This window comes from Panthera tigris, chromosome B3 (assembly GCF_018350195.1).
Source record: "Panthera tigris isolate Pti1 chromosome B3, P.tigris_Pti1_mat1.1, whole genome shotgun sequence".
Classification (NCBI taxonomy): Eukaryota; Metazoa; Chordata; class Mammalia; order Carnivora; family Felidae; genus Panthera; species Panthera tigris.
This window is the reverse complement of record NC_056665.1, coordinates 113,023,501-113,046,211: the sequence shown is the minus strand read 5'-3', so window position 1 is coordinate 113,046,211 and position 22,711 is coordinate 113,023,501. Positions and strand designations below refer to the sequence as shown.

General features: G+C 43.2%; 2 protein-coding genes across 2 annotated transcripts in view; one reads left to right on the top strand and one right to left on the bottom strand.

Moving 5' to 3' along the window:
- Window positions 1-13,633, top strand: part of ZFYVE26 (zinc finger FYVE-type containing 26) — an 83,840-nt gene extending 70,207 nt beyond the window's left edge. Inside the window, exon 42 of the mRNA XM_042989961.1 lies at window positions 12,126-13,633. Coding sequence (XP_042845895.1) covers window positions 12,126-12,179 — 54 coding nt within the window. The 3' untranslated portion in view covers window positions 12,180-13,633. The remainder of the gene's footprint in view (window positions 1-12,125) is intronic.
- On the bottom strand, window positions 13,633-22,494 carry RDH12 (retinol dehydrogenase 12). Its single transcript, XM_007095157.3, has 7 exons — window positions 22,412-22,494; window positions 20,403-20,521; window positions 19,759-19,914; window positions 18,989-19,093; window positions 17,966-18,175; window positions 16,044-16,233; window positions 13,633-13,907 (listed from the first exon to the last, which is right to left on the bottom strand). Exons 1-7 carry the CDS (start codon window positions 22,477-22,479, stop codon window positions 13,805-13,807), a joined length of 951 nt encoding a protein of 316 aa, XP_007095219.1. The 5' UTR covers window positions 22,480-22,494; the 3' UTR covers window positions 13,633-13,804.
- Window positions 22,495-22,711: the final 217 nt, after the last annotated feature.

Below are 22,711 nucleotides of genomic sequence, written 5' to 3'. Positions count from 1 at the left end.
TCAAACATTTAGATACTTACCTCAAAAATAAATACCTCAAATAGCTCAAAAACAAGTAAATAAACATTAAAAATACATATAAGTAAATGAATGATCTGATGGTGGCCTAAGGAAATCTATGATCTAAGAGGCAGACAAAGGAGGAGCAACTGGGCAAGAGATCCCAGAGGGAGGAGGAAAACCAGGAGAATGGAGGCTATAGAAGTCAAGGAAGTAAGTGTTGACTTCCAGTTTCCACATGGCTCTTTTTACTCTTGAAAACCACCTCCAAAGAGCCAAGGAGAAACAAACTGTAAACAAACATACTTCCAAACAGAAACTCTATCTTTGATAAACTAGGAGACAACTGTTAAGAAAAATTCACAGGTCGCCTGGGTGGCTCAGTTGATTGAGTCTGATTTTAGCTCAGGTCATGATCCCAGGGTCATGAGATCAAACCCCACATCGGGCAACATGCTGAGCGTGGAACCTGCTTAAGAGTCTCTCTCTCTCCCTCTCTCTCTCTCTCTGCTCGCTCGAATGCTCTCTTTGCTCTCAAGTAAAATTTTTTAAAAATCACAATATGAAGATTTTTAAATGGATGGAGGGACACCTCTTCTGCTGTAGAAGGTGGAAAGGAAAAAAATATGAGTGGGATACAGATAAGTTTGCTGGTTTGGTAGCAGAAGGAGGGAGTCTATGACTAATGGCTTCCATGTTCTCTATGAAGTCAGAGGAAAAATCACCTGTTAAGAGCTCAGGTTTGCTGGTGGGTTGAGTAACTTGAGAAGTTAGAGAAGACATGAACTATGTGTGTGTTGTGAGCTCAGAGGCAGTATACTGTGACGTTTTTGCAGCTTATGTGAGCCTCTGTGAGTAAAGGAGTCACTGAGAGTTGTATTGTGGGCTAGGGGGTAGAGGGACAGGTTTCTGTTAGCATTTTTATGCGAGTGTTGCTAGTAAATTGCCTAAAGAGATCTCAGAGGACCTTAAATTCCCATGGCTCATGGTTTGGGTTTGTTGGGGGTTTTTTCCCTTTTTTTCTCATTCTAAATCAACATCCATTTTTGTACCAAATTTTGTGTCTGTAATTTTGTATTCTCTTCTTAAAGGTGGTCCCACAAGTTGTCTAAGCTTCCATGGATCCATCCTTTACTGTGGGGGAACAAATGATCAGGTAGCACTGAAGTCAGCTGGCACTGATGACCAGCAATTGATGATCTGGTGGTCCTGCCAGGTTGAGTGATGTCCTCCAGTAGCATATAGAAATTGGAGAGTTGGATTCTTCCAGGCTTGACTTTTGCCAGATCGGTGTGATAATGGGACAGGGGAATTGGCAAGGGGAGCTGGAGAAGGAAGTTGTGGTTGGGATGTTGGAATGTAACCTATCAGAGGAGCAGCAAGTTCATGTGTTGACAAGGTGTCCAGGTGTGGTCCTTGTCATGGGAAAGGGAGACTAAAGAGGAGTGGAGAAGATCAGAGCTGAGGAAGTCAAGAAACTGAGTCTGCGTGGACATACAGCACACTTTGAAACACTGGTGCTTTGGGCAACCCATAGGCACCCACGGTTATCACCCTCCTACAGTATCATGACGCTGAGTTAGATACATCCTGTCTGATCACACTCTCTCAAACACTTTATGAGGCAAACGTCTCATATGTTCAGTAAACACTTGATCTTTCTTTCATGCCAGATTGAAATTAAACCTCTATGGTAGACAGGGGCCCTGGCATATGAAAGGGGCCTCTTTTTTGAGAATTCCCAGAGCTGGACTGCCAGTGCCCATCTCAGAGCTATGTGAACAGTAGTGCCCTTAGACCCCGGCAAGAAGGGCTTCTTCTCAGTCACGCACTTTAAAAAGCCCTACATTTCACAAAAACGCACACAAAAGCAGTAAATTTATGGGGCGCCTGGGTGGCTCAGTCAGTTAAGCGTAAGCACCAACTTCGGCTCAGGTCATAATCTCGCGATTCATGAGTTGAAGCCCCTCTTCAGGCTCTGTGCTAACAGCTCAGAGCCTGGAACCTGCTTCGGATTCTGTGTCTCCCTCTCTCTCTGCTCCTTCTCCACTTGTGCTCTGTCTCTCTCTGTCTCTCAAAAATAAATAAACATTAAAAAAATAATAATAAAATTTTTAAAAAGCAGTAAATTTATTTCCAAATGTATGGACATCTCTGTTACTTGGGCTCTGGTGCTTAGTTCAGACTTAACTTGACACCCTCAAGATAAGCTCTCATGCTGAACACTATAAAAGCCCCCAGGGAAACAAGTCGTGGCTGCTTCAGAGTTCGGGAAGGATTTGAACAGAGGAAGCAACTGGGGACAATAAAGGCCAATTGGGCACGTTGTTTCTCAGCATGAGTATCAGAGATGCTTGCATTAAAATGGGTATTGGGGCGCCTGGGTGGCTCAGTTGGTTAAGCATCCAACTTCGGCTTTGGCTTAGGTCATGATCTCACAGTTTGTGAGTTCAAGCCCGGGTCTGGGTCTGCACTGACAGCATGGAGCTTGCTTTGAGCTCTGTGTCTCCATCTCTGTCTGCCCCTCCCCCACTCTCTCTCTTTCTGTCTCTCTTCCTCTGTCTCTCTTTCCAAAATGAATAAACATTTAAAAAATGGGTATCATTTTCAGTAGTGCTGAGTGTATTTTTTCTTATCTCTTCATATTCCAATGTGTGTATGTTTGCAACACTTGTATCTGGAAGCTAAATAGTAAACAATTCATTTTACCTTTAAATTGATAGATGTGTGGGTGTAGAGGAAACAAGAATGAAGTATAATATCCATTGTTTACACTGGCAACAAAATGGACACTGAATAGTGTTTTGTTTTCTTTTGTTTTAGTTTGTTTTGAGAGAGAGAGAGAGGGAATGAGCAGGAAAGAGGTGGAGTGAGAGGGGGACAGAGGATCTAAAGTGGGCCCTGTGCTGACAGCAGAGAGCCCAATGCAGGGCTCCAACTTATGAATTGTGAGATCATAATCTGAGCCAAAGTTGGACGCTTACTCCACTGAACAAGGTGCCCCAGAATCTTGAATAGTTTTATTTTTATAAAAATTCATAGAATTAAATTTTCTTTAAAAAAAAATTTTTTTTTAACGTTGATTTATTTTTGAGAAAGAGACAGAGTGAGAATGGGAAGGGACAGAGAAGGAGACAAAGAATCCGAAGCATAGAATTAAATTTTCAAAAGCTTAAAGATTTAGCTTTACTTAAATAAACTTTATTTAAAATGTTGATATTCATAGCTGTACTGTATTTTGCCCTTTAATTTTGGTATATAATTTAAATATTCTAGAAGAAAATTACGTAAGACATTTAAAGTAATTTTTATTTTTGCATTTCTTTAATTTACATTTTTATGAAAGCATATTTAAATTGCAATGATTTTAAATACAATTACATTTTATATTTTTTAAATTCTTTAGGTAACTAATAATAACTTCCACCAGAACATAAAATATTGGATGATTACAACAACATAATTAGTGATTTTATTGAGATGAAAGCCACGTGGAGCAGAGCCACCCCTCACTTTCACCCCATTGGACTGTGAAATGAATAAGAAATAAGTTTTTATTGTATTAATCCAGTAAAGATTAGCATTGTTTGTTACAGCAGTTAATCTACTCCTCCTATCAGAACAAGTTGTACATCATGTTCTATGATCTTCTCAGCTGATTGTTTTTGGTTAAGAGATATCATATATCCATATGTAGAAAAAATAGATTATACACAAACTAAAACTTGGATAAACACCTGTGAAAGTATTATAGCCACAACTACTGAGACCCTGTACTAGGATGTTAGATTAACCTTGTTGAGACTGAAGTTAGTGAAAAATGACAGATCTGTGGAGTGGAGAAAAATATACTGAAAGCAGAGTCAAAATGTCACTTTACCGGTAAGGAAATTGGAGGTAACGAAAGTAGGTCAGGAAGACATCTGCCTTAGGTCAGGAGTAATGATGGGGGGAATGTATGTAAAAAATGACAGAATTTGGGGCACCTTGATGAGCTCAACCATTTAAGCATCCAACCCTTGATCTCAGCTCAGGTCTCGATCTCAGGGTTGTGAGCTCAAGCCCCACACTGGGCTCCACACTGGGCACAAAGCCTTCTAAAAAAAAAAAAAAAGGAAAAACTGGCAGAACATTAGCATTTTTATATGGCCCAACACAATAATGTTGTATCAGGGCATAGACTTCAACAATAAAGACCATTTGTTGTGTCCTATAACAATAAGTCACAAGGGAGGATAGTTCCAGACTTGGTTAATTCCGTGACTCACTAATTTATCATCAGCACCCCAGGTCCTTTCCACCTTTCCCTCAGCATGTGAGCTTAGTCTTTGGACCACCTCAGCTCCACTCGTGACTCAAGATAATTGCAGTGGGTTCAGATATCATATTCAGCCATGACAACATCCAATAGAAGAAGACAAAAAATTTATTCCTGTGTCTCACTTTTTGGTCAATGTGGAAGCCTCTACCAGAAGTTACCAATGAGTATCCTTCCATATCCCATGGGCCATGATTGAGTCACATGCCTTTTCCATAACTAATTACTTCCAAAGGAATTGTGATCACCATGATTTGATTGCCTTGGACCAGCAGTCCAAGGACCTTTGCCCAAGAATACAACAATTAAATATGAATCTCTGAGGTAAGACCTAGGCATTGGCATTTTATGTTTTAAAATACACCTAGGGTTGGGCGCCTAGCCTGGGTGACTCAGTAGGTTGAGTGTCCAACTTTGGCTCAGGTCATGATCTCACCATCTGTGGGTTCGAGCCCCGCCTTGGGCTCTGTGCTGACAGCTCAGAGCCTGGAGCCTGCTTCAGATTCTGTGTCTCCCTCTTTTTCTGCCCCTCCCCCACTTGCTCTCTGTCTCTCTGTCTCTCTGTCTTTCAAAAATAAACATTAAAAAAATAATTTAAAAAAAAACTTAAATACACCTAGGGTTGAGAACACTACAATGAGTTAATCAGTCAACACCAGTCACAGACACAGTGGCAGCCCACAGTGTCTACTGAAAGTATTAATTTTTACTCATTAGTGTATAGTTGACGTGTAACATTATTTTCAAGTGTGCAACAGTGATTCAACATTTATGTACATTAAGAAGTGGTCACGGTGATAAGGATAGCTACCATCTGCCACCATACAAAGTTGTTACATATTATTGACTATATTCCCTATGCTGTACGTTAAATCCTCATTGTTTATTTGTTTTATAACTGGAAGTTTTTACCTTTTTATCTCATTCACCTATTTCACTCATCTTCCCCCCCACCTGCCCACCTCCTTCTGGTAACCACTAGATAGTTCTCTGTACCTGAGTCTGTTTCTTTTTTTTCTTTTTTTTTTTTTAATTTTTTTATGTCTATTTTTGAGAGAGAGAGAGCACAAGCAAGGGAGGGACAGAGAGAGGGGGAGGGACAGAAAGAGAGGGAGAGAGTCCGAAGCAGGGTCCAGGCTCTGAGCTGTCAGCACAGAGCCTGACACGGGGCTCGAACCCACAAACTGTGAGATCATGACCTGAGCTGAAATTGGACGTTTAACTGATTGAGCCACCCAGGTGCCCCATCTGAGTCTGTTTCTGTTTTGTTAGTTTATTTATTTTGTTTTTTAGTTTGCACATACAAGCAAAATCATACGGTATTTATCTTTCTCTGACTTATTTTACTTAGCATAATATCCTCCAGGTCTGTCAGTGTTGTCACAGATGGCAACATTTCATTCTTTTTATAGCTGAGTAATAGTCCACTATGTATGTATACACCACCTCTTTATTCATTCATCTATCTGTGGACACTTGGGTTGCTTCCGTGTCTTGGCTATTGTAAATAATCTTGCAATGAACATAGGGGTGCATATACCATTTTGAATGAGTGTTTCTGTTTTCACATAAATACTCAGAAGTAGAATTGCTGGATTATATAGCAGGTCGTTTTGTTTTGTTTTTTGGTAGTTCTATTTTTAAGTTTTTCAGGAACTCCATACTCTGCTGCACTAATTTGCATTCCCACCAGCAGGAAATCATTAATTTCTAATTTCCAAGTAAAATATTCTGGGTTTTTTTTTTTAAATGCAATGTATGTTCTATCAATCCTTCCCAGGGGCAACCTCTTTTGTATTCATTAGATATGATTTTAGACCTTTTTCTGTGCTTTTACAAACTTAAATATGCACCCACAGAAAATATATGGTATCATGTTATATGTGTGTAATCTTTACATACAAATCTTATCACCTGCACACATTCATCATTCTCCTATTCACCAATGTAGCCAATAACTCATGTCTGTATGTATATATGTGTGTGTATAATTTTTAATATAATTACTTTTGGAGTAGTTATCCCAAAAGCAAGTATACTAATACTCCATTGTATGATTATATCAAAGATTAATTTTCCCCAATTGGACACTTAGATTGTTTCCAACTTTTTGCTAGTACAAAAAAAAAATGCCTCTTTGCATATATACACTAATGTTACTATAGATACTAAGAAGCAGAATTTTCTGAGTAGAAATGGCTTCACCATTTCTTCCACTCATATCAGCAGTATATAAAAATACCTATTTCCTAGACTTTTATCAACATTTGCTAAGCTCTGTCCTTTTTGACAATCTATTGAAAAATGATACTGTTATTGTTTTAATTTGTAGTTCCCTGATAACTACTAAGATACATTGGCCATTTTTATTTCTTTTTTTAACATTTATTCATTTTTGAGAGACAGAGACAGACAGAGCACGAGCAGGGCAGGGCAAGAGAGAGAGAGATGAGACACAGAATCTGAAGCAGACTCCAGGCTCTGAGCTGTCAGCACAGACTGTGAGATCTCACAGACTGTGAGAACCCACAAACTGTGAGATCATGACCTGAGCCAAAGGCAGATGCTTAACCAACTGAGCCACCCAAGCGCCCCTGGCCATTTTTATTTCTTCTGTGAATTTCCTGCTTATATCTTTTTTTTTTTTTTTTTTTTTTTTTTTTTTTTAACGTTTATTTATTTTTGAGACAGAGAGAGACAGAGCATGAACAGGGGAGGGTCAGAGAGAGAGGGAGGCACAGAATCTGAAACGGGCTCCAGGCTCTGAGCTGTCAGCACAGAGCCCGACGCGGGGCTCAAACTCACGGACCGCGAGATCATGACCTGAGCCGAAGTCGGACGCTTAACCGACTGAGCCACCCAGGCGCCCCTTTTTTTTTTACATTTATTTATTTTTTAGAGACAGAAAGAGACAGAGCACAAGTGGGGGAGGGGCAGAGAGAGAAGGAGACACAGAATCTGAAGCAGGCTCCAGGCTCTGAACTGTCAGCATAGAGCCTGACACCGGGCTCGAACTCACAAACTGTGAGATCATGACCTGAGCCAAAATTGGACGCTTAACCGATTGAGCCACCCAGGGTGCCCCTTGCTTATATCTTTTTTAAAATGTATTTCTTTTATTTTTTTTTTTTTTAAGTAATCTCTATGCCAAATGTGGGCTTGAACTCATGACGTCAACATCAAGAGTCATATGCTTTACTGACTGAACCAGCCAGGTGCCCCCCTCCTGTTTATATCTTTTGAAAGTACTCTGTCAGGTATTCTATCTTGTTCTTATTGAGAAGTAAAAGTTCTTTATATAATATGGCTACCACTTTTGTATCTGATATACATCTGTCACTGCAGCAGATGCCGTGGCATGCCAACCAGATTCCCCGCTTCAGAAATGAAACACCTATACCCCAGATGCTGAGAGTGTTGGCAGCTAACAGCTCTCAGCTGAGTCTCTCTCTCTCTAGAAGTTACCCTCATCAGAAAGAGCCGCCTTGCCCAGACTATGTCCCCTCCCTGGAAGCTGTCCACATCCAGTAACTGGGCAGTGTGGGTCTATAAAGGCCACCCTTCTTTCCTCAATCCAAGATAACTCAGTTCCAGAGCCCCCTGTGGGTTTAGGATCGTCTAAGCCTTTGTTGTGACTGCACCACTGTTCCACTCCACCCTCTGCCCAACCCTGCTTCCATTACACCCCATGGTTATTGTTCCCAAGAATACTCCCAGCAAGCTCCCTGTGTGCTAATGTCCATCTCAAAGCCTATTTCCCAGTATACCTGGCCTGCATTACACATGTTTACCAATATCACTTGAGTTTTAACGTTATTTCTGGTGTGTTATTTTTTTATTATCTATTTATTTTAAATGTTTATTTTTGAGAGAGAGCATAAGCCAGGGAGAGGCAGAGAGAGAGGGACACAGAGGATCGGAAGCGGCGCTCTGTGCTGACAGCAGAGAGCCCAGTGTGGGGCTCAAACTCATAAACCATGAGATCATGACCTGAGCTGAAGTCGATGCCTAACAGACTGAGCCACCCAGGCACCCCATCTGGTGTGTGTTTTAGGTGTATCCCTCCTTTCCCGTATGCATTTTGCTTTTCATGTCTTAAAAAGGCCTTCCCTGGGGTGCCTGGGTGGCTCAGTCGGTTAAGCGTCCGACTTCGGCTCAGGTCACGATCTCGCGGTCCGCGAGTTCGAGCCCCGCGTCGGGCTCTGGGCTGATGGCTCAGAGCCTGGAGCCTGCTTCCGATTCTGTGTTCCCCTCTCTCTCTGCCCCTCCCCCATTCATGCTGTGTCTCTCTCTGTCTCAAAAATAAATAAACATTAAAAAATAAATAAATAAATAAAAAGGCCTTCCCTGTTCTAAGGGCTTAAAGATATTCTCCTACATTTTCTTCTAATATTTTTGCTTTTTTTGTGTGAAATAGAGAATCTAACCTTATGTTTTCATTTAGATAGTTATTTGTCTTACATTATTGAATAGTCCATGTTTTTCTCATTGATGTGAAATGCCACCTCTACATTTGTCACATCCTTACATGACTCTTCCCCCTTGCCATAGCTAAATACTATGTGTGAGCATCTGACCCCTGCCAAACCTGAGGTTCTTTTAATACGAAATATAGAAAATTGCTGCAGTGTCTCTTTAATGATGGACTCCACGAGGTGTGAGGCTTGACAGTTTTCAACAGTCAATCTTCTTGCCACTTAACTCTGAAGTGAAGTCCACATCCAAAGGAAAGCAAATATTGTAGAGAAGGAGGCATGGTGATGCTTGATGCTTGAGTTCTGGTTATTTCTGAGATTCATCCCTGCCCTTTCCCACTATTCATATCCAACCCTTCCTTGAATTTATGAGCAAACTATTCTGCTTTTTGGCTTAAGCTTGCTCAAAATGGACGTCTAGCTTGTAACCAAAATAGGCCAAATACACACAGTGTGTCTGCCAAGGCTCAGAGGCATAGCAACACGGAGTACAGAGCTGAGTTGGACAAGGGCTAGGTGTCAGCCAAAATCTGTGACAGCTAGTCATCACTTAGGTCATCTGTGCCCTGGAACTGTTTGCTTCTTGACTTTTATGTTTCTTTGGTTTCCTTTTCCTCTAGTTTCCCAGACAGGTTTCATCTTTATGAAATTTAGGCCAGTCTCAGTTGAGTCAAAGGGAAAAATTTTCCACACCTGGGCTAGGCTAAGTAAGGGTTTCCAAGCATAACAGAAGCCAGGATCATGAAGGCAGTGGGCCTGGAGCAGCTAGAGAAGCACCTCAGGGCAGAGAAGTCCGGGATGACTGTAATCCCTGAGTCCTCCTCCACAGGATCTTGTCTCCCGTATCCTGAGGGGCACTCTGCCAGGCAGGAAGGCATATCCATAGCATGAGTAAAGTGGAAGGAAAATGGCCTCTGTGGTCATGGGAGAAACTGAGAAGTGGAGGTTGAATGATGCTAACCCATCCACTCCCAGTGTTGTTTGTGCTGGGCCAGGGCCTTTCCCTTGCTTGGTTGGTAACTTGGGACAAGTCTTTCTAAAAAGATGACAGGAGGCCAGGGCTGGCACTTGTTCCTTGTCCAGATTGAACAGACTAGACAAAACTTCTGGTGTTGAGCAGGAGCCTATACGGAGGCACGATGAAGTCTGAGCACATGGCAGTTACAGAGAAGTAGGGCTGAGAGAGGTTGTGTCTCACAGGAGCACCTGAAGGCCACGAGAAATGGTTGAGTCTGGATCCGAACAAGGGGAACAACTATTGTTTTATATTATGAAAATACCAACAACATGTAAATCAATATACACACCTAATTTTTTCCCTCATTTTTAGCATTCTTTGCTGTTCAGTTCTCATATATTTGGTGTTAGGCACAAATGCATCCAACTATCTGAAATAGGATAGAAAACTTCAGATTGAAAATATTTTCCCTGACCAAATAACACTTCACAGGTTTCTTTAAGTGAGAGGCAGTGTAGTATTGTGGTTAGGAGCAACTGCCCTGAGCCCTCTGCCACTTTGAGCTGGCTGAGAGCTGTGCCACATGCCAAGGATGGCAGGAAATAATGCACATTTCAAGTAGAGTCATTCTTCAGGAAGGAAGGGATAGTATGGAGGTTATAATTAGGGGAGTTGCACTGGAGCAATTTCCATGTTTTCCAGAGACCAGGGTTAGATAACAATGCAGGGAATGCCCCCCCTTGCCCCCCAAGTCCAAAAGTTAAGAGAAAGAATTTCTCCACCAGACACCATGACCTTAAGGTCAGCCCTCAGCCCCCAAAGTTCCTAAGGCCATTAGGCTTGAGGGGAGCAAAGTCCTTTCCTTTTGGGTGCCAGATTCTCATGCAAATTGCTTTCATCTGTCTCCCCAGCTCACCCAGGTTCCTCCTAGCATTAGACCCTGAGGATCTTATATTCAAGCTGCCTGTCTTGCCCTGAGTTCTAGGTTCTGCTCCCTTGCTGTTAGAGTACCAATACCCAACCTCTGTACTCCAGATTGAGGCTAAAAGCCCCCTTGCCCCCCGCAATTGGCCCCATGGTCTCTGAGTATCTTAGAAAATGTACAAAGAGGTTTTTCAGATTTCAGATATTTGACACAAATCAAGAGTAGTATAACCTTCATCAAGCCAATCATACTAGCAAGTAACCTGGCAAACGTGAAAAGTTTATAAAATGTAATAGCCCAAAGGATTCCAAACACACATAATGTAAAGATTCCGTGTATTTTTAGGAACAATCTTTTGAATGTGTTAGCATTGTCTCTCTGAAAAAGATGTCCCTCTGAAAAAGAAGACTCCAATTTAATAAAAATGGCTATACTTGAATGAGTGATAGTGGAGGAACCCAGCCTTGGGAGCGGGTTTACTCACGAACCGTGTACCACCAATACCAGTGTTGCCTAGATGTGGTAATTGGAACCAACTCTTTGTAGCTCATACCTGGTTTTGTTTCTTCTACCTACAGCCAGCCCCCTCTGAAGTGCATAAGTGTCCCACCCCAAGCCCACCCCTCTTGCTTCAATGTGCCAATGCTTATTAGTGCTTAAACTAGCACACAGATGGGAGTCCTTGCTCTCATACCCATTGTCTGCTTGTTCTCCTTACTGTGCAGAGAGCAGCTCTGCACGCTTGCCTTCCACAGCCCACACTCCTGCTTTTTGGTTTATGCTTGTTCCTGCAGCCCAGAAGAGACATCCAGGATCATCCATGCCCTGCAATGCTCTTCACCAGCCTTGCCTCCTACCCTTGCGTGACCTTTGGCTGTTTTGTTTTGTTTTTTTCCTCTCTTTTTTCCCCTCCAGTCTTCACCAGGCTTTCATCAGACCCAACAGCCTATGAGCACAGACTGTAGGTCCCAATAGCAAGCATATATTGGTTGCTTCCCTAGTACTATCCCCCCACCCACCCCTTTGCCCCTTCATGTTCCCAGATTTTTCCTTGGAATTTTTTGCTTCCCCCACCATGGGAAGCAATACAGCATAGCAATTAAGAGAGCAGATCCTGGAGTCAGACTATGGGTGGGGGGGTCCATTCCACCAATTATCAACTGTATGAACTTTGGCCAACTACTTAACTTCTCTGTGCTTCATCAGTAAAATGGAGATAAAAATAGAGAGTTCGTGTGAGGGCAGCTAATCCTAATTAATGTAAGTGCTGTATGTTAGCTACTATTCTTCCCCATTGGGTGGGGATGGCGGGATGGCCCCCAGCTCAGGTGTGGATAATGACTGACTTAAGCCAATTAACATAGCCCATCTGTAGTATCCATTCAGGCCAATGAGGCACAAGGAGATTTGCTGGGGCTTCAGGAAAGAAAAGCTTCCTCTTTTTTTCAGGACCATTTCTCTTTCCCTGATTTGCACAAACCAACTGTAAGAAGACATTTGTGAGACAACGAGGGAAACTTGAACTCCAAGAATTAACTTATATTCAAAAATTATTAATGTTCTCAGGAGTGAAAACGGCATTGTGGTTTTGTAAAAAACAAAAGTTCTTATTTGGATATGCACATTATTTATGGGCGAATGTACAATGTCTGGAATGTGCTTGAGAATATTCCATGTCACCTCCAGAAAAAAATGTCATGGAGGAAATAGACAAAAAAAGATTGGCAAAAGTTACTGTTGAAGCTGGATGATGGGTAGGTACATGGGGATTCATACTACTTGTTACATTTTTATCTACTTGAAAATCTAAGGAATAAAAAGGTTTTTTGAAAAGTCTCCTTGCTATGGAAGGAAAGGGTATTTTTGTCATCCAGAGGCCCTTTGGATGCTTTAAAACTAGAACCAATAACATGATTTCCTGTGTCAATTAGCTGACAGATGGGGCACATCTGCACCTGCCTCTTCTTGGTGAACTTCAGCACTTGAGAGAAGCAGCAGGTGGCCCGGAAACACAGCATAAGAGAGCAAGGGAGGCGAGGAGAGACATCAGCTGCGATTTTTGGTCAAGGGTTTATGAGGGCTTGGTTTTTCTAAATCTATGTATCAAACTAAAAGAAATCCTATATTACCTCTGACCTTAATCTGTAGGGGATATCAGCATCTGTGTGATTTAAATCCCTTCTGTTACATGTTCTGTGATAAAATCGGAGAGCTGGAAGAAACTGGAGAAAATACCCAACTGAACCATCTTATTTTGCACTCAGATGTGATATTAGAAGATTATGGTTGGTTGGGTGAGATACTACTCACTAAACTAGAAGACTGGCTTCCCCACTTTGTTGCATTTCTCCCTTGCTACCCTGACAAAATAAATAAGGCAATAAGATGAATGCACAGACTTTATTTTCTCTACAAATTTAGGTAAAGGCAACTTTGTAGAAGGAAACTATCTACATGTTCAAAAATGAGAAAGCCCAAACTTACTCAGTATTATATGTTAATTATATCTTAATAAACCTAGCAAAAAAAAATTTTTTTTAACTTCTTAAAAAGAACCAGAAAAAGAAAATGGGAGGGCCCAGCTTCATGCAGTGGCTCCAGAATGATCAGAGAAAGAAACTAAAGTTGGCCAAGGATTAGCCATGATTTTCCTGAGTTGGTCCAGACTCCGGAGTTGTGACTAGTATCTCAAAGAGAGATCAGTCCAGAGTTTGGGTCTATAGTCCCTGGAAATACAGTGTATAACGCTGACGCTCCTGTCACCTCAGCTGAGCATGCTTGCTGGCATTTCTGGTATTGGTGAGGAAACTGACCTAATTTTCCAGGCTCTTCTGCCATCCTTGTGCCCAGCCTGGCATCTGTGCAGCCCTCCTGCCTGGAGAGGGCAGCTGACTCTGCAAGCCTTGGGGAAGAATTCTCTATAGGTGTGAACATCTTGTGCCATGGAACAGCCTCACAAGAGAGTTGGGTGTGCAAAGTTTTCCAGAAGAGACAGGAGAATCGGAGCAGGACAGGATCCTCAACAGCAGCCAACCAGGAGGACAACCCTTCAGAACTGGCCTTTTCCTTGGTCCTGTTTCAGTATGATGTGGACTAGGCCTGATAAAGCTGTGGCTCTTCCATCAGCACTACTCCCACTGGATTCCTAGAAGCTCACAGCTGACATTCCACAAGCGCTCAGCTGTTTCGTTATCTCGGGCCCTTGGAGACACCCAGGTCCTCTTGCAGTCACTGGAGGGCAGAGAAACAGCATGAACATCCAGGAGTGGAAATGGACAGTCTGGAAAAGTTTTTGGCCTCTTTATCAGAATATATTTCTTTTTTGCTTTAAAAATTTTTTTTTTTAATTTTATTTTAGAGAGGGACAGAGAGAACAAGCAGGGTGGAGAGGCAGAGAAAGAAAGAGAGAGAGAGAGAGAATCCTAGGCAGATTCCATGCTGAGTGCAGAGCCTGAGTAGGACTTGATCCCATGACACTGGGATTATGACCTGAGCCAAAATCAAGAGCTGGATGCTCAACCGACTGAGCCACCCAGGCGCCCCCAGAATATATTTCTAAATGTATAAAATATTTGGATGAAAAGGAACTAATTGTATTGAAATTCAGTTTTGAAATATTTTAAAAACAGGGGCGCCTGTGTGGCTCAGTCGGTTAAGCGTACGACTTCAGCTCAGGTCATGATCTCGCGGTTGGTGGGTTCAAGCCCCACATCGAGCTCTGTGCTGACAGCTCAGAGTCTGGAGCCTGCTTTGGTTTCTGTGTCTCCCTCTCTCTCTGCCCCTCCCCTACTCACACTCTGTCTCTCTCTGTCTCTTGAAAATAAATAAATGTTAAAAATAATTAAAAAATAAATAAAATGAAATGAAATAAAATATTTTAAAAACAGCTTCGTGGTAAAGTGATCCACAGGCTCCTTTGTTAATGTGCTCTGTAACAAGAGCTAGTGCTGGGGCCGACAGCCACCTGCTTGTAAAGTGGCAGTGAGCAGAAGTGACATCGTGAGACACCTGCAACAACTGCCAGGGGATGTGAAAATACTTAGTTTTATTGGTGACAAAGTCACAGGTATCCCTGCTACTCTAGAAGGTGATGGCCGACATTGGTTATCAAAGTGAAATGTCAAATTTCAGATGGAGATTAGTGAAAATGAAGATGTAATTACCTTCCTGTCCAACTTCACAGACCCCTTGAATTCTATCCATGGACCCACTTGTGCCCCATGAACCCCAGACTAAGTACCCTGTTCTCTTTTGGAGGGAACAGGGGACTGGAAGCTAGACAGATTGGGAGGTGGGGGCAGAACACAGTGTTCATGGTGTTTTTCTTTAAATGGTATTTTGTTTTGGGGGTGCCTTGGTGGCTCAGACAGTTGACCATTCAACTCTTGATTTTGGCTCAGGTTATGTTCCAAGACTTTGGGTTCAAGCCCTGTGTCAGGCTCTGCACTGACAGTGCAGAGCCTGCTTGGGATTCTCTCTCTCCTGTTTCTCTACCCCTTCCCCTGCTTATGCTCTCTAAATAAATAAGTAAATAAATAAATAAACAAACAAACAAACTTAAAAAAAAGAAAAGATTCTCTTTCTCTCCGTCCCTGACCCTCTCCCCCACTCGTGTGCACACACTCTCTCTCTCAAACAAAAAAAAAAAGAGTACCAAACACTTTCAAGAGCTTAAGCAACATTAGCTATTATTTATCCATTCTTCTACTGTTGGGCACTGAGGTCATTGCCAATGCTTCATTTAATAAATGGTGTACCAATAAGCAGCTTTCAGCAAACAGGAAAGAATAGCAGACTGGGATGGTTCAAGCCATGGAATGGGAAGGAGACTGAATCTTGCCCTTCCTTTTATTCCCAACATCTGAATTCCCATTGAGTTTGTGGCAAGACTCAACAGTGAAATGTCTATTTCTGTTATTCCAACAGATAGTACCACTCTTGGCAGCATTGGGGGACAATGGGGAGAGGTAACCTTGCCCCAGCGCTTTGTGCTAAGTTGTATTAAAGAATTTATTAAAGAAGTCAGCCAAAAACTTCAAGGAGGAGAAAAAGGATCCAGAGGAAGCCCTCTGGATGTTCTTTCCAAAGCATAACCAACAGGGACAGTCTGACGGCCCTCAGAAAGCCACAAAACTTACTGAAAATGTGGCACACAGTTATAAAACAGAACCATAAAAGCAGCTCTTTTCAAGTTTCTAATGTAAGCTCCCTTGGAAAAGTAACAGCATTTGGTGTGCAGGCCCAACCTAAACCTGGATTCCATTATCACGCACAAACTTGGCCACTAGCGCAGGGTGCAGAGCCCAGGGAGCCCTGTGCCTTACCACATACAAACTGGTGGAGAAAACCCGTGCCGCCTCCACACACCTGAAGTACTTGCCACTCAATGGCTCCAGGCCCTCAGCCAGGGCACAGTGCAGGCTGGTCTGTGCCCCCTCCCGTGCCGACTTGACGAAGGGGGAGAAGATCCGCCAGAGCAGACACAGCAGAAAGGAGTGCCGGATCAGCTCAGAGCTGACCACGCCTGGGTGCACAGCGTAGGTTGTGACCCCTGTGCCTGGGGCAAAGAAAGCACAGTTAGCCCAGGGACACATCGGAGCCCAACAGTTCATCTCCTGTGAAAAAAATGCACAAATGAGAAGGGACTCAGAGAACAAAACCCTGGGTTCAGAAGGTACCTCTCCCAGCCAAGTAGAATCTATCTCTTCCAGAAACATCTATAGCCTTCTCAGCCTTCTATGTTCCACAAGGAGTTCTTGATTGAAGATCCTTCCATTTGAATGCCACTTTTACTCTGTGGCTTAAGTATTAATAGTAGAAACAACCACATGTAGTAGTAGGAGTAGTAGTATCAATTATGGATAGTAGTATCTTTGAAATTTCTATAGAAGGAGCTTAGGGGAAGCGACTTGTTGGGAGGTAGGAGGCTGGAAACTTGTTTTGAGCTGTAATTGTTGAGCAAGCACATTTTATGGGGAGGGTACTTTGAGGGGTATTGATAGAGATAATGGAGGTTAACATGGTCCCAAGACACCACTGGTACCTCTACTATCTTTAGTACTTATTATGTGCAAAGGCTATGCTGCCTGCTTTACATGTATTATTTCATGTAATTCTCCATGAGTCTTGTAAGGTGCCCATTTACAGTTGACATAACTGAACTCTTGTCACAAAGAAGTTGAGTAAATTGCCCACGGTCATACCTAATAGGCTGCAGGGCCAAGGTCTGAACTCTGAGGAAGAATAAAGAGCATAGACTCTAGAGCTAGACTATCTGCATTTGAATCCTGGCTCAGCTAGGAAACTTTCTTGGTCAAGTTTCTTAATATATCTGTAGTGAGATATATCTATCTCTTCATTTGTGGAGTGGGGGAAAATAATAGCACCTACCTCATAGGTATGTTGTATTAAATGAGTTTAGACATGTATAATATATGGCACACACAAAACTCTCAATTATTATTGTCATTATTATTGTTTCTTCTAATAATTACCCTATTCTTCTACCCTCTGTATTCTGATAGTAAATACCATTGTTCCCAAACTCTGGTGTATTCCCTGTGGCAAATGGTCCCCCAGGTTTGCAGATGTCAAAGCCAGCAGCTCAGCAAAAACTTCAGGGGAGCACAGAATCATAGAATTAAGTGAAGCCTCACCTCATTTTACAGCTGAGGGAATGAAGTCAGGGGAAATTAAAGGGACATGCACATATACACAGGTGGATCATATGTGGTACACCAAGAGCTCAGACCCAGGGGGCCAAAATCCAATCTGGTCTCTCTGACTCTAGGTAGAGGCAGCCCTGTAGCTTAGCTCACCATGTGAACCTCAAGGCAAATAGCACACACAGAAGGAAGCACCCTGGATTTAAACCAGAGTACCCGTATTCCAGTCCTGACTCCTCCACTTGCCATGTAACCTTGGGCTAGCCACTTCTTGAAACCTCAGCTTGGATCCATAAAATAGTAATAAGAGTACCTGCCCTGCCTATTACAAGAGGTTGCTGTGAAAAGTCAAATAAGATGGTAAATAGGAGAAAAGATGTGACATAAATGAAAGGTAACTTTATAGATTCCTAACCCCTGTTCAATTTTAAGTTTCCCAGGAACAAGAATTATTTTTAGTCTGTTTATGACCTTGTTCACCTTAGTGTGTAAAGCTACCATTGAAATGCGCACGTTTGATATCTTGACTTCACAAGTTTCTGTGAACCTCTAATCTAAACAGAACCTCTAATCTAAATGGAAGTCCGTTTGCCATCTTAACCCTGGCCCTTTCTTCAGACTTACCTTGGAGCCTCCTGGCCAGCTCACGAGTAAAAAGCACATTAGCCAGCTTGCTGTGGCAATAAGCAAAACCTCGGCTATAGCGCTTCTCACCCTGGAGGTCATGGAAGCGAATCTTGCCAGCGTGGTGGACTACCGATGACAGGTTCACCACCCGTGAAGGAGTGGACTCCTTCAGCCGCTCCAGGAGCAAGTGGGTAAGAAGAAAGTGGCCTGTGAGGAGAGCCAGCAGGGGAGATTGAAGAGTGGGGTGACAGCTCAGGCTTAGGGGTGGGAGCTGATGATAGGACTTCAGCATTAACTCCCTATCTTCTGGGCATGAACAAATTTAGATGCTGTGATAACTCAGTGCAAATGATCAGTCAGAGTGAGTGGATTCCTCAAGGCAAGGGCCAGAGCTAGACTATAGGCAAGGCAATATAGACTTGATCTGTATTTATTTGTCCCTCTGCCCTGTCCCAGTCAGGAGAAATGCCTCCTGATGGCTTCCAACCACCCTCTGGCCATGATCACACAACTGAGGGCCCAAATACATTTATGTACAGAAGGAAGGATGGAATAGTAAGGTTAAAGTATTTGCCTAGGACCAGAGAACATGTTCCATGAACTCCTCACTAGAGCCATGAACCCTGAACCCCAGCCTTATTCATACCTCAGACCCTCAAGATCTGCCTCCTCTGTAGCCTACCCCTTGACTTGCTTGGTCCTTAGTTATAAATGTGACCCCCTCCAGCCAGCCAAACACAGATTCCTGCACCCTGCATGCCTGGCCCTGCATGGGAAGGCTTGCACTACCATGGCCCCATCCAAGAATGACATTCTTCTTCCTGGTGTCTCCAAGTTTTGGGGCTTCTTAATGGTATAAGTAGGAGGATCTCACTTTTTGTACTGGTCAGGAGAAGGATAGTAAACAAAACCCCCAACTCTATGAAGCTCAATAGAGATTCTCAGTAGTGGTATAGGGTCATCTCCCTACAGAAAACAAGATGGGGTTTTCTTGCTTTCCAGTCACTCAAAAATACTTACCTAGGTGGTTGACTCCCAGGTGGGTTTCAAAGCCATCAGCTGTCTTAGAATATGGACACATCATCACCCCTGCATTGTTGATCAGAATATGGAGCTGCTTTTCCTCTATAAAGTATAACCAAGGAGACCCTGAAGTTAGCAAGGAGCCCACTAGCTGCCTGTTGTAATCCTGAGTATTTGCTTCTTTCCCTTCAACCTATCTCAGTGATATTCAATAACCACGGTCATTGGATTTCTAAATTTAGTTATTGATATCTGCCTGGACGTTCATTCATTCATTCATTTAGCAAATGTGTACTAAGTACTAACTCTGGGCTAGGCTCACTCAGCTATGCGCTGGACACCCAGTCATAAAACAAGACAGACATAGTCCCTGTCTTGCATGGATTTCATAGTCCTTGGTAAAAGGTAGTCATTTTCCAAGAGACTGGAACATTCCAAAATGTTGGCAGCAGCACAACTTCATTTAGTGCCTGTGGCACAGAAGGTTGATTCTCAGGATGAGAAAAGAGAGTGGCATCAGGGCCACACCTTGATGCCAAGGTGCAAGCCCAGACAGAGAGCCCAGCATTCCCATTGCTGAGGAAAAAGATGATAAGGATCCTGCCCAGCTTGTCCACCACCAATTCCTTGCCCTGCTGGTTCATGTGGCAGAACCTGTCCAGTGAGATCGATGGTGGTTCTGATGTAAAGGTCACAGATGATACAGGGTGGAGCAATCAGTCCCACACCCAGTTTCCTGCTTTTCTGTCTACTCACAGGGGCCTTACCTGCTAGAAAGCCCTCAGCAAAGGCTCGGATGGATTTGGTATCAGATAGGTCCAGTTTCCGCACCAGCACCTGGGAGTTCTTTGTATCAGCTCGGATTTCACTGGCTGCAGACTCTCCCTTCAGTACATCTCTGCAGGCAATATATACTCTGGCTCCTGGGGCCAAAACAAAGACAGGGCAACATGTTCAAACCCTAGGCTGAAAAAGAGGATGTGAGCTTGAGACCGGTGGACAGAACATTCTCCTAGCCATCCCTAAACAGTGAGTGGCTATATTGCCATCTCAGGGTTCTCACAAGTGAACTACTCAGACCCTTTGCTGTCAGCTTAACCCTAGGCTGGGAACCCTGGCTTTTACACTCTGGTATTTAATGTGGCTTGGTATCTACCTTTAGAATAGCTGATTTGAGCAATATTTACATGGACATCATTATTTCCCTTATACAATAGGGAAGGAGAAGGGAAGAAGGTTTGTTTAAGGGTACAGAGTAAGTTGGTGCCAGAGCTGGACTTGAATCCCAGGTTCCTTGAATTTCTGACCAGAACCTCCAAGCCCAGGAGGAAAGACAAGGAAATGTGGACAGAATCCCCAGTGATAAAGGCAGGAGGCACTGTCCTATGAACACAGAAGGGGAAGGACTTGCCTCTACGAGCGAGTTCTCTGGCCGTCTCCTTGCCAATGCCTGTGTTGGCGCCAGTGATCACCACTACCTTCCCAGGAAGTTGCACATTTGATCTACAAACCCCACCAGCAAAGAACTTCCTAGAGGCAAGGGAAACAAAAGGAAAACAAAAGCATTCATGCATTATCCTTCCCAATTCCAGACTGAGATCAACATAAAATCCATCCATCCTCAAAGAGAAATTTCTTTAAGTTGTCGTCAGGAGACCCAAAAAAGTGAATCTTTAGGGGACACTCTTTTCCCACTAGGTATCCTGCTCATTGGCTCAGGTTGTAAGATCATGTGCCCAGAAACTACAAATGATCATTTGGACGAAGTGAATAAGTGCTCTTGAGCCAGGGCCAACGGAGACCTTCCTTGTTAGATAACACAGATACCTAGCTTTTATCTCTAGAGGTTCCCAGAGGTCAGCTTCCTCCTCTAACCTGCATTCAAAACATATGCATGATGAGCATTAGTAGAATCAATGGTCCTGAGCCCTAGGTCTTCAATAAGCATCAACAGTGAGTAATTGATTAACAGCACTTCAAGAGTTCCCATATACATATATGGCTCTTGGGCTGCTTTCCAGTTTTAGAGAGCTGACATCTTCAGAGGCTTTCTGCCATCCTACTAGAAATTCCATTCTAGCCATCAGCACACAGACAGAAACCTCTTTTGTTCAGACATCTGTACAGAGAGCATCCTTTCACATAAAGTTGACTTGACAAGTTCTGAAAAAGAGGGTGGGAACAGGGGAGAACTAACATTTCCTAAGCATCATCTGACTGGCACTAGGCACTAGGCTAGGCACTTTCCATAGAGAACTTATTTTATTTTTATTTTTATTTTTTTAACGTTTATTTATTTTTGAGACAGAGAGAGACAGAGCATGAACGGGGGAGGGTCACACAGAGAGGGAGACACAGAATCTGAAACAGGCTCCAAGCTGTCAGCACAGAGCCCGACGCAGGGCTCGAACCCACCGACCGCGAGATCGTGACCTGAGCCGAAGTCGGACGCTTAACCGACCAAGCCACCCAGGCGCCCCTAGAGAACTTATTTTAATCCTCTCATTCTGTTAGTATTCCCCTTTTACAGAGGAGAAGACGGGGGTCAAAGAAGTTCAAGTCATTTGCTAATGGTGGCAAAATTAGAACTTAAACCTGGTTTCTATGCCAGGACCTAGAGCAACACTCTGTTTCTGATGTGTTCATTTATCTTCTTTATTGTCGGCATTTTTTTAAATGTTTATTTATCTTTGAGAGAGAGACAGACAGAGCACAAGTGGGGGAGGGGCAGAGAGAGAGAGAGAGAGAGAGAGAGAGAGACAGAATCTGAAGCAGGCTCCAGGCTCTGAGCTGTCAACACAGAGCCCGACAAGGGGCTTGAACCGTGGATCATGAGCTGAGCCGAAGTCGGATGCTTAACCAGCTGAGCCACCCAGGTGCCCCTATTGTCAGCAATTTTTAAAATTTTCACTCAGAAAGCACATTTCTTTGACACCTCCAGAAATCCCACAGCAGAAAAGCCATCCCAAATCATTAGTTGAGGGTAGTCTCAAAGGTAAGAGAGTTTGTTTCCTTTGCAAAATTTCTGGTACTTAACAATGAATCTTTCAGCAATGACCTCCCATGGTAACCCAGCAGGGCAACCTTGAGTAGGAGCAGTGAAGAAAGGACATAGAGACCTTCAGAGAAACCCAAGGGAATAAAGTGATAGAGCAAGCACTCCTACCTTGATTGTCTGTCATAGAGTCAGCTATCCACTAGCATCAGAATTTAAACCAGCCCCTTCTCTCCCAGCCCCAGGTGCTTCCTTCTCAGTTTCATAACTACCTCCTTCCTGCTTTCTCTGCCCTGACTTTCTTTCCCTCAGTCTCCATCCCTTTCTCTTCTTTCAGCAGCTGAGAACTCATCTACTTACAAGCTCTGTGGCTCCCAATCCAGGACTTTGCAAAATATTCCATGAGTTACTGAATTAAAACAAACCTGATGGATGGAGCTATCACATACAGGAAAGAAAGGAAGGAGGTGAGCAGTCCCAAGACAACCAGCATCTTTTCAACTTCTTTAGTTGCTGCCGCTTTAGCAAAAGCACCTTAGACTCCAGGTCTGGCTCAAGCTCCTGGTCTAACTCCAACTCCTGGATGCTTCACGCTGCCTCTCCTCCTCTAGTTCCTCTCACTCCTGGGCACTCAGCAGCAGCAAGGCTCTATCTGAGCTTAGCCCAGAATCCTATTTAAATCCGAGCTGTCAGAGCACAGCCTGCTGGGAGATGTAGTTCTCGGG